Here is a 12,703-nt window from a genome sequence, read left to right as displayed (position 1 = left end):
AGGTCTCTGAGGGAGGCCATCTTTCAAAATGGCTTCCCTGGCTTGCTTACAGGAATAAGCTCTGTGCCAACCCAGCCCCTGCTATTACCTTTACTCATGCATGCCCATCCTCCTGCAATACTGTATACTCTTCGTCTGCATCAGGACTGCGTGGTCTAGCAGCTTCTGTGAATGTCTTACCTCTTCCTTCACTAGATGATGAGAGCTGAGGAAGAAGACGTACATTTTATTTTGTTCACCGCAGTGTAATAGGGGGCTACATCAGTACTTTGCACATCACAGGGATACCATAAGTATTTGTTTAGTGAATTTAAAAAAATGGACCCAGCTAAAAACAGGTAGTTAAAAAAGCAGGCCCAGTCACAATTCGACGTCTTCCTCTTATGAGTTACCTTTGTACATTTAAAAAAGAAATATGCATTAGTCTTCTTAAAGCCAATCATGGCGACAGTTCAGGAGCCTCAGGTTAGAAGATCATGATGGCATCAAGGCCAGCCAGAGCTACAGAGTTCTAGGTTAGCATGGTCTAAAGCAAAACTGGACGCCCCCCACCCCCACCACCTCTCCAAGGCAAAACAGATTTGTTAAGAGTGCCGTAAAATCAATCCTGGTGACCGCCAGTCTCCATCCTCACTTCAGACCACTAAGTCATGCTGGGATCGTGCACATGCTAGGCAAATGCTTCTCAACTATGCTGTAGCCCAACCCATCTAAAACATGGTTTGAGGATAGCACCCCACTCAGTGGTTCAGGCAAATGTTTAACTTGCTTTGCAGTCCAAACCTGCCTTCAGTTTACCCTCCCGAGTTGCTGGCAATATAGGCTTATGACACAAGGCTCAGCTAATTATTCCTGCCATGTCTTTTAACACTAGGAATCATTTCTTCTTTCCCATATTCAGTTCTCCTGCAGGTCTTGAGCTCCATTTACCACTTTCCTGAGAAGCCCAAAGCATTTATTTTTTATACAAACACGTAGTGGGGAAAGGTAGCACAGCGAGACTTTATCAATAATAAATAAAAACGTTCTGCCAGCTCTTGTCATTTCTCACGGCACTCTTAAAAATATCTGTGCTCGGATAGAACCGTTTTTGTTTTCCCGTTGCCTTCTTTGCTGCTCCTGTGAACTTCTTGAATTCTCTGCTTGGCAGTGGTTTTGTTTTCCTTGGAAGTCAGTGCTGTGCAACATGCTGCTTGCAGAAGTCTGTGATGCAGAGATTTATTATTGAAAAGAAGATGGAAAGAAGGGAGAATGTACTTTGTAGAGATGAAAATGACTCTGGGTCAAAGAGCCAGGATGTTTCAAATGCTTCCTATAACAGACTTGTCTCTCTTGAAGAATGAAGAATATAGTTTGTTCACAAGGAATAGATTTAAGTATTTTTATTTTACCCATCACAAAAACTGGTAAGACAGAAGGGATCTTGTAGATTTATTATTTCCCACTATAGAATCAATCAATCAAAATCTCTCTCTCTCTCTCTCTCTCTCTCTCTCTCTCTCTCTCTCTCTCTCTCTCTCTCTCTCTCTCCTGACCCCCTCCTTTTCCGGACTTAGGGAAAGATTTTGCCTGCCACATACATGTAGGCTTAACCCTGATGGCCTACATGTCCTCATTCCTTCTGGTAAGATAGTTATCAAAATGCCATTCCTCCAAGGAGTGATGACAGTGAATAGCCAAGGGAAATTTTTAAATAGATGGTGACAGGCAAATATTTTTTCTCTTTCTGAGTTAAGTAGCCATGCACTCTTAACCCCCAGAGTTTATGTATTTTCCAGGCCTCATCTCTTTCTTTTATATTTAGCACATCTTAAAGTCATACACATTCTTCCCTCCAAGGACTTAATACTTTCAGAGTTTTCCCGGAATGGCTTAGGTGCCCCGCTGCTAGGCATTTATCTCAAAGGTTTAGTCCATTTGGGATAGATTGAAAGAAGAAGAATGCTCAGTTTTTTCTACTTCTGTTTCTAATTGTCCTTGAGTCATCAATGTCATTGGAGGTGTCTCCTCCTCCTCCTCCTCCTCCTCCTCCTCCTCCTCCTCCTCCTCCTCCTCCTCCTCCTCCCTCCTCCCTCTCTTCCTCCCTTCTTCTTTTAAAGAATCTAATACCCTTACTGCTTTGATCCTCTGTAAGGCAGCACTAAATCTATCAGATTAATCAAAGGAATGTGTGAGTCTATTATTGACAGAATAGTAATAGTTTGTATTCCAATATGAAGTCTGTGTGCTTTTGTATGTGCCCTGTTCTACTTAATGTTTCTTTTAGCATTATTTTCACTCCCATAACTAATCGAGAGAGTGGGGTGCAGAACACCTAAGCACTTTCTGAACCCCTTGCCCTGTGTGGTCCTGTTTCATTAGGAACATTTGCTACCACATTTGCATTAAACACAACCGCAGAAAATACTGCAGCATTCCCCACGCACTCAACACTGAAGTAACAAATGATTATTTGAGCTCAAATTATTTTAATTAAAAATAGAGTTTAAGGGTTAAAGCCTTAAACCTGTAGGGGGAAAGATATCCAGTTAATTTTCTTTAATGCCCTCTTTATTTAGAGAGCCCTCCTGTATCTCATTTATTATATTTAGAGTTAATTGCTTTTATTTATATTTTGCATGTCATATAGAGTTCCGCATGTAGCTTTTGATGGCCTTAAAAATAATAACCGTAGTCTACATTAAAAACAAAATAGAAGCAAAAACAAATAAACTAAAAACACAGTCAAGAGCTAATGAGGTGGCTCAGCTGGTAACCACTGCTCTTTTAGAGGACCTGGGTATGGCTCCTGGACACACACACACACACACACACATGCACACGCACACATGCACACACATACACATAAAACACACCACACATGCACACACATACACCCCTCACACACATGCACACACACACATGCACACATGTACACATACACACATACTTACACACACATACACATGCACACACTCACATGCACACACTCACATGCACACACTCACATGCACACACTCACATGCACACACTCACATACACACAGACTCACATTCACATATATTCACACTCACATGCACATGTGCACACACACACACATGCATGCATGCACACACATACACAGCCCCTGACATCATTCTGTAACTTAAGTTCCAAGGAACCTGATGCCCTCTGCCTACCACTGCAGACTTCCGTATGTATATGGAACACACTAACTCCGGCAAGCACATTCACATAAAATAAGTCTCTAAACATACCACATTCTTGCTCGAATCCTACCTTTTAAATATAATGTCATATGAATGTTTGTAGAACAAAATATAATTCATTTACACTAATGTCCTCCCATTGCTTTATCATATGATGATGGGAAATTACTGACTCTGATAGATAACACACTTGGCAAATTATTATTATCATTTTTTGAAAGAAAGGGCGAAATTTAGACAGTGAGTCATTGCAGAAGAATTTTTAGAAGTTCAAACTTACAAACTATTGAGTAGACTTTTTCTAGTGTAAGAAGTGTTTAATTGAATATCACACTATTCTAGGGATAAAGAAAGTTAAGATACTTAAGATGTAACTGGTGGGGTAGAGGAGAAATTTCATGCTTTTTCTTTTCTCAGAAAAACACTGCATTCTGGACCTGATGCTAGAGACAAATATTCTCTCTTTAATTCATAGGGTGTAGATTAGGATTTTCATTTAAAAATTAATTGACCTATGTTCACTGTGACAGCCATGGGTAGCAGACGGCCAGCTTATTCTAACCCTGCTGGTTTGAAATCGGTAGGGCAGGTGGTCAGTAGACCAGCCAGCCTCCTCTAGTGTTCTTTCCCAAACCTTTAATAAATGCCATTGCCACCAGTACAGGTTCGCCCCACCCTGTCACCCATCTTCCATGCATAGATCCTTCCTAGTGTCAGTGCGGGCCAACCATGAAGGCACAATGGGGCCTGCCACTGGTGTATGTCAAGAGCTGCTTTTGAGAGTTTTAGAGAACAAGTAATTCAATGGCTTTATTTAATCATCTATGAACCATACTGATTATTTGATTAGTATTTCTGAACCTCACCAGCAACTTTAAATTAGAATAAATGAGCATTTACCAAAAAAAGCAATGCCCATAAGTCAGAAATTTAAAAAATTAAAACATTAAAGAAATCTGAACTGTGTGAACATTTAATTTTGAATAATAAGTTGGCTAATTTTGCCAAAATTATGTGCTAGACAAACTGTAATTAAATCCTTACAATCACTGAGGGCAGTGATCAATTGCGTCTCGAAAATGAGGAGCAGGAATTACCTTAGCTTATTTTGACTTATCAAGTCACGAAGATTTTTTTTATGCAATTTTGGTCAAAGAGTCTAATGTCAAATTTTAATTGCACTCTGCAAATTAATCTCATACTGTAACTTATTGTCTGATTTGGCTTCTGTTGTATAACAGGTTTTAGAAGACCGTTGTTACTGGACTTTTTTTTTTTTTTGGAATTCTGATTTACTTAGTTCAAAGGGAATGCTTTTTAAAATTTTTTAATGGACATTTTATGTCAATTCAAATGTTATCCCCTTTTCCCCTTCTCTCATGCCCCCTTCCTCTGCTTCTATGAAGATATTCCCACTCCCACCCACCCACTCCCACCCACCCACTCCCACCTCAAAGCCCCGGCATTCTCTTACACTGGAGAAATGAGCCTTCAAGGGTTTCTCCTCCTTCTGATGCCAGACAATGCCATCCTCTGCTACATATACAGCTGGAGCCGTGGGTCCCTCCACGTGTACTCATTGGTGGTTTAGTCCCTAGGAGCTCAGGCCGGGGGGGGGCAGTCTGGTTGGTTGATATGGTTCTTCCTATGGGGTTGCAAACCCCTTGAGCTCCTTCAGTCCTTTCTCTAACTCCTCCATTGGGGTACCTGTGCTCAGTCCGATGGTTAGCTGCAAGCATCCTCATCTGTATCAGTAGGGCTCTGGCAGAGCCTCTCAGGAGACATCCATATCAGGCTCCTGTCAGCAAGCACTTCTTAGCATCAGCAATAGTGACTGGGCATGCTTTTTAAAAACGTATTTTATTCCTAGTTTATGCAAATGAGTTATTTTCCTGCATATATGTGTGTGCACTGTATGTGTGCCTAGTGCCCTTGGATGCCCTTCAGATTCCTTGGAACTAGAGTGCAGGAGAGCTGGCTATAAGCTACCATGTATGTCCTGGAACTGAACTGGGTCTTCCTTAAGAGAAGCAAATGCTCTTAGCCAAACACCCATGTTTCTAGCCCGAAAAGGCTATACATTTTCAAGGACAGCCTATTTGCCTATATGTGTGTGTAAATAAAATATGCACATGCATAATATATTTATATATTTCCATTTGCCGTAAGCTAGGAATATTTTGTATTGCTTTTCTCTTTTACTTTGTACCAGCTAGTTACGGTGATAAATTTACTGTATTGATAGGCAACAGAAGCAGCTTACTTTCTTTCATTTCCAATAATACTAATATTTTCCCATAAGTTAGAGTTGAGTTCTTTTATCTTTTTAAAATCAGTGCTGGAATCAAAACCCTTATTCCTGGACTAAGCTGCAGTGTGCTATCCTTTACACTTGATTTATAAGTAGCTGGGGTTCTTCCTTCAGCCTTTCTGCTAGAAAGTAACATTTGAGATAAATAAGGCATCCAAATAACAGAGGCAGCTGCCATCTTGTATGTTATATTTTATTTCTGAGGCAGAGGTGGATTTTACTGCAAAACTTTCATGTAGACTTAAGCACATAGATAAGAGAGAGGGACACTTGGGAAAAGGCCAGTGTGTACCCAATGGCATTCGCATGGACCTTTTATCAGAGCACAACCATTATTTTTCCTTTTGGTGGTAAAACATATCTAAAATTTATTCTCACCAAATATCCATGACATAGACAACAATCCTCCAGTACGACTAACACCTTTGCTATCATATTCAAATTTAAGACTTCTTTAGTATTATTTGAAACATTCCATTAGGTTTTGACAAAATTCCCTTGCACCTGTCAATATGTTGAAGCAGCACAGAACACAGTCAATGTAGGGAGTTCAATCCTCTTGGTGTTTTTAGCCATTAGTCAAGTCTTAGCATTTGTTCTTCACAGATGTCGGTTTCCTGGGTTGTGTTTAAATGCACACTGCCGCTCACAGATACTATGTAGCTTGCTACTGTATCAACTAAGGGGTTGATACACCAGAGAGGGAGGGATGTGGGTGGCTGTATCTGTTTCATGCTGTTGGTGAGCTTCCTGGCTGTAAATGACCCTTCAGCTTATTATGGGATGTACGTGAGCAAGGGAAATGTATGATGCCTCATCCCTCCCACTTCCTATAAAGATGTATATTTCTTTAATTTTTTTTTCTGAAAAAATGTTTACTTTCTAACAAATGATAATCCTGCAGTGTAGGCCAAGTAGCTCAGAGAGATTCTTATTTTGGAGATAACTTGATACTACTTTATACTTTGTTGCAAAAAATATAAGCATTAGATTTTGTAACATGCGGGAGCATTTCCTGTTAAATGAGTTGATTCTGAGCATTTTGTTTTGATTTGTGAGAAAGTCCCACTTAGCTAACGGTGGCCTCTGACTGTTTTCAGCTCTGACCCTTGAACCTCCCACCTTTCTGTTCAGTGTCCCAGGTGTGCACCGCACAGGTGCGCACCACCACACCTGGCTCTCACCGTACTCCTTGACTCTGTCACATTTGTGTGGTGTTGCCAAAGGAGAATTGAAAATAACTAAAAATAAGATCGGCCTGCTTCTTACTGGCAGTGTTTCAGACAGCCTCGTTGTGTGACTTATGGTGTTTATTGCACTGGGTAACCACAAGCTTACTGACAAGGGGTTTTGCACAATTTGACATGTGTCTAGGATTTCTCTGGCAAAGACACTAGAGGCACACATAGCAGAGATATTCAGATATCTCTTTGAAATGCTAGCTATCAAGACAGTATATTCCTTCATGTTAATTTGCTCATGACGTCTACTCGATAACCATTCCTATTAGAAAACAGATTCAGCAGTCTAATTATTCTTTTAAAGCATGAGTAAGAACGCTGTCCACATAAAATATGAACCTAATTTACCATAACTACCCTCCTGTCTTCACAGCTCATGGGCCATTCAGAATGGGACCACAAGAGAGGGTCACGAGGATCCCAGGTAAATACCGTTTCCTTCATTTTCTCAGGCTCTCTTGCTTAATGCTTTGAAGAATAGATTCTGTGAAATTCAAGAAATAATAATCAGCAGACAGAGAAAGGGGGAAAATAATTGTGCCATTTGTTTTTATTTAAGTTAGCTGCAATTAAAGTCTGGATTTCAAGACCCGCAGGCAGATGTCAGTCTTTCCTTCCTGGTCTTCCTGGATTACTCTGTGTTTATATGCATGTGAACTTTATGCTCCTCTCGACTCTGCAGAAGGCATTGCGATCAACAACCCACTCTCTGGACCTCATTCACTTCCTTTGATAATTTTCCATGTGTTCTCTTCCTCCCCTCCTCTAGCTTCCTGTTTCTGGTTAAATATTCTGAAATATAATCGGGGATAAACTCTGAACTAATTAGAAAATGTTGTCTCCAAATTAATTGTCTTTGTCTAAGGAATAGAAAGATGAAAGGACCTATTATTTTTGAAAAGAAACAAGTTCTAGCCCTTTCTATATTACCAGACTGTTTTCATTGTCTTGTTTTATGTCTTAGGCAAAAGGGAAAAGCTTCCATGACGCATTTGTCCTTTTTAATGACCTAATTAGACAATGTGGATATGTTTTTCTTCCATAATCACATTGCCTGACAGAATAAAGGCTTGGTTTCACACTCAGAAGATCCCCTTTCCTCTCAGGATATTTTGTAAAGATGTAGAAGATATATTTTTCTCATAGCAATCTCTGTTTACCTGACTGTAAACGTAACCCAAAAAAGTATGTGGCTAGAAATTCTTAGCCCTATGTGGATGTACTGGGCAGTAAATGCCTGTTCGTTGTCAAATGTGGGCCACCCCAGGGTGTATTTCATGTGTCTATATGTGCCTGTGTCCTCACTGTGTGTGTGGATAACTGTTCATTTAGATCACTGGGAAAATGACGTCAACTCAGTGAGTTGTTTCAATGGTGCTATTAGAAGATTTATTTTATTTTACTTTAACATTTGTTCAATATTTTTAAAAGGTTGTTAAGCATTTCTACTGAGAATGTTTAGGCAAAATCTTACAGAATATATAGTCTTAACAGAGATGGAGTAGAAAATCAGATTAATACTATGACTCTATTTTCATAGAAGCCGTGATTGTTTTCATCTATACCAATTGAATTAATGAGTAATATAATCAAACTCAAATCAGGATTATCCTAAGGACTGTGTCCTGTGCTTTCTTAACATCTTAAATCACAGTTTGCTGCATTGTGGGCAGTGAGTTGTTGATATTAACAGAATAAATTCCATATGAGTGCAAACCACTAATAGAAAGAAACAGCACCAGAATGAGATATGGCTCAGTCATTAAGAGCAAGATCTGTTCTTGCAAAGGACCTGAATTTGGTTGCTAGCACTCATCCTAGGGGACTCAGCAGGGCTTATGACTCCAACTCCAGGGAAAGCATTGTCTCTGGACTCCAGAGACATGCACATATACAGAACAAAACTGCACATACACAAAAAAACCTGCATATACACAAAATTGCAGATACACAAAATTATATATATACACACAAAAACTGCACATATACAAAACTGTACCTACATAAAACTGCATATTTACAAAACTGCACACACACAAAACTACACATATACAAAACTGCACATACATAAAACTGCACAAATTAAAGAGTTATTAAAAATAAGTATTAAATAAACAACATAATTAAGTCCATAGTTTCTGATTTTTACTGCGTAAATACTTTGATGTCCAAGCAACTTGTTGAAGACATGAACTGCCAAAAAAATGTAGTAAGATATATAAATATATTATTTTTTAAAGTATGCTTTTCTCTAACAGCCATTATATTAAAGTTGGGCCTGGTCACACTATCATGTAAATTATAAGGAAAAGTATTCTCCCATTAGTTATAAGTATAAAAGAAAACACAGACCAAAGCAAATTATATTCTAGGTATTATATTTAAGTATAAAAGCTTACATTTTATATATAAAAGTGTTTCCATAAAAGTTAGATGACATTAGAAAGCCTGCTGGTTCTGAAAGGCAAATGAGTTAGCTGAATTAGCTAGCAATAAAATCCCATGCTCCAAGTAATTGTATCATCCACATCAGGGGCTTCTTGTGCCTTTCTGCCAGTGGAGTGATTCTTCTCAATGTAGTATTCCTTTGTCCTACTGAAGCTTCAAGTAATGTGGAAAATGCAGAGATAAAAATGCGCACTAGGAGGTAAGAACAGTTAATGGTGAACTCTTCGACCTTCTGAAATTCCAGAAAGATAAATGAAGCACTGAATAACAACCCCTGACCTAATTAAAATTTCCTACTACATTGCTGTTATAAGACACCAAAAACAGTGGGTAGACCAGTAGTCCCTTCTTTCTTCCTGTCTTTTAAACACATATAATATTCCCAAATGGCTCGACCTTTCAAAGGGAATTTCAAGCATGCTTCATCTGAATGCCTATCATTTACTATTTAACTAATACTCCAAGGCCTTAGTGAAATCCAATCTCATTTCGGTATAATTTAGAATGGTTTATGAACACTCACTTCATGTTAATACATGACGGTCATGGATTGAAATAGAGCAGTTGTGTGGGTGTAGAGAGATGGCTCAGTGGTTAAGAGCATGCCCTGCTCTTGAAGTGGATCCATGTTCCATCCCTAGCACCCGTGTCAGGTAACTGACAACTGCCTATGCCACCAGCTCCAGGGAATCTGAAACCCCTTGTCTCACAGGACCTGACACACACATGCATACCCAGCTGCATACTCATAATCACACATATGATTAAAAATAATAAGATAAATATTGAAAAATAGAATTATTTTTCTATTTGTAATTCCCATATAAGGCATCTGGTAGGAAAAACACCCAGTAAATAAATGAAATGTAATGGAACTTTGGCAATGAAAGATGGTTCTTTCTGTCTAGTGGAATTATGATTACTTCATAGAAACGGTACCAGCAGGGACAAGCCTTAAATGTTAGGCAAGTCTCCAGAGTGCACAGAGGGAACAGTGAATAGTACTATTCGAATAACAGTCTGAATATAACTGCGTTTATGAGAATTTTCTTTGTAGCTTTACTTTGAAACCTATTGGGTAAGGATCTTACCTGATGTGAATGCCTTATGGTATTGATGGGATGGGGACTGTCACAGGAATTACTCTAAAGGGCTGAGACAGAGAATGCCATATGACATTAATGAGGTCATAGGGGGAATATAAGGAAGGTTGAGTTAGTACATTGGGAGATCTGTGCCACAACAGAAACCTTCAAAAGGAAGATGGCAGCTCCAGTGTGGGTGCCAACAAGGAGCAGCCAGGATGGCAATTCCAGAAGGAAGCTTCATACAAATACACAAGGGACTAGTCTAGCTGTACTGTGGCCAGAAGAGAACAAATGTCAATGTGGAAATGCTAGTTGTGCATGTGATAATTTAACTACAGCAGCAGATAGACTCCCAGAAGAATGTTTGAAGAGAAAAACAGAAGAAACGGCCAATTCTTAGGAATTACTCACTGGTCAGGCTGAGAGGAAGCCAGGGAGGGAGGTGCTATGTGACCATGTTGTGCATGAAGTCAGCAGTGGAAGAAAACGAGTCAGAACTGAACAGTACTCTCAGGGAAAAGAAGGTTAAGACCATAGACTCAAGAGAATGAAAATGATGGGACTATCTTTGGGTGACTGATTAGGACACTGGTGAGTGTGAGCAAAGTGCTTTTTGATAAAGAGGTGATGTTATAAAGGAGAATGCAGGAGTTGAACCAAGAGTGGGGTGAGATGGAAAAGCTTTTTCCAAAAGAAAGAATTGTGGAGAGAGTCAGGGACAGGAGGGAATTAAGTGCTGAGTGTCCCTAGTCACAACAGATACAAGAGATGTGAAGCAAAGCATCAGAGCCCATACCTGCCTGATGATCTGCTGATCATGGTGCACAGTACACCCGTGTGCAAAGGGCTTCCTCTGTCTACTGTGTACAAGGTTTTCTTTCACACAGCTCACCTCTCCCTCCCACTCCATCCCAGCCATACATACCATCCAGCAAGCCCGGTCATATTCCCAGATTCACAGCATACTGGAGAATGACCCCAAAGCCTAGGCATATATGGAAATGCTATGGAAAATAATATCTGTCCCAGAGCTGGAGAAGGAATGGTGACCAGTCATACAAAAGGATTAGTAGGCTTCCAACCTAAGGCCTTTTCCTTTTCTTGGGAGGCAGGGTTCAGTGTGGGAGACCTTGGATGGTGATATCCTTTGCAGATATCAAAGGGAGGGCTGGCTTGGAGAATGAACATCGAGAAATCCTGGCAGGAGTAGAGTTGACCATTCACACCTCTTGTTTCTCAGCATTCAGGAGAACAAGACAGACAGAAGGGTTGCATAGAGTTTGAGAGGAGTCTGGGCTATAGAGCAAGACCTTATCTCGAGAATTAAATAAGTAATTATTGGGTAGATAGATGATAGGTTAGCAGAAATCGTAGAGCTGTTTTATCAGCAGTTCTGAATTTTCTGAGTGACAAAGTCTTATGTGTTTCATTCTAAGGAAGCTCAGTAATTACCGGTGCACACTGCTCTTGCAGAGGGTCCGGTTTTGGTTCCCACCACAGACGTACTTTCTCTGAGGCTCTAGTTGTAGGGGATGCCCTCTTTTGTCCTCCATGGATACCAGGCACAGAAATGGTGCTCACATACATGGATGCAACCACTCAGACATGTACAATAAAAGTTAACAAATTTTTTTATATAGGAAAACATGAATATATAGACATTTTTTAACAGGAAAATATGTATATACAGGATAGTAATATGGCTTAGCTGGTAGACCACTTGCTCGCAAACCTGACGGTAACCTGAGTTCAATACCGAGGACCCACGTGACAGAGGGAATCAGTTCCTACCTCTGTCCCTCTGACACATGGGTGTAAACGAACAATAAGCATGGATAATTTTTAAGAAAAACATGACTTTTTTTTAACTTTTGAGGAATCAGCACTGAACAAAATAATTCCCAACTTCATCTAGTTGCGAGGAAGTGATTTTTGTGAACGTTTATTTTTATCTAAGGTCAACTTTAATCTTTACCGGGATAGAGTTAATTTCTTGAGGATTCTTCTAGGATGCTTAAGAATAAAAATTTTCTCAAATTTCCCTTCATCCTTCAAGGTTCTGTCACACATGAATTACTCAGTGTGGAAGCTATGTGATCCTTTTATATCAGAACTACCTATCTTGCTCTGAATAAATTCCGCCCCCTACTTGCATATCCTTGTTTAGATTCAGCAAGAATTTTATTCAAGCCTATTTGTGTTATAGTCTATAATTCTGTGACTTAATCCATCGGCTCACAGGACACAGTTAATCTTTCTTGTTTCTACTTTCTGCTTTTTGAAGCATCTGCTCTCAGTCGTTAGATTATCCAAATATAGGAAAACTGCTAAATGATAAATAAACTCCCAGGATCACTCAGAGATTCCTCATGTGGCGTCGTTCCCAGTAATACCACATGAAGTCAGGGCATGACATTCTCAGAAGGC

General features: G+C 39.7%; 1 protein-coding gene across 1 annotated transcript in view; it reads left to right on the top strand.

Moving 5' to 3' along the window:
* Positions 1-12,703, top strand: part of Pde3a (phosphodiesterase 3A) — a 266,494-nt gene that overhangs the window by 153,077 nt on the left and 100,714 nt on the right. The window contains exon 2 of the mRNA XM_032905490.1: positions 7,114-7,164. Coding sequence (XP_032761381.1) covers positions 7,114-7,164 — 51 coding nt within the window. The remainder of the gene's footprint in view (positions 1-7,113; positions 7,165-12,703) is intronic.

Source organism: Rattus rattus, chromosome 6 (genome assembly GCF_011064425.1).
Source record: "Rattus rattus isolate New Zealand chromosome 6, Rrattus_CSIRO_v1, whole genome shotgun sequence".
NCBI lineage: Eukaryota > Metazoa > Chordata > Mammalia > Rodentia > Muridae > Rattus > Rattus rattus.
Note: the sequence above shows the minus strand (reverse complement) of the source record. Positions and strands in the feature narration are given on the sequence as shown.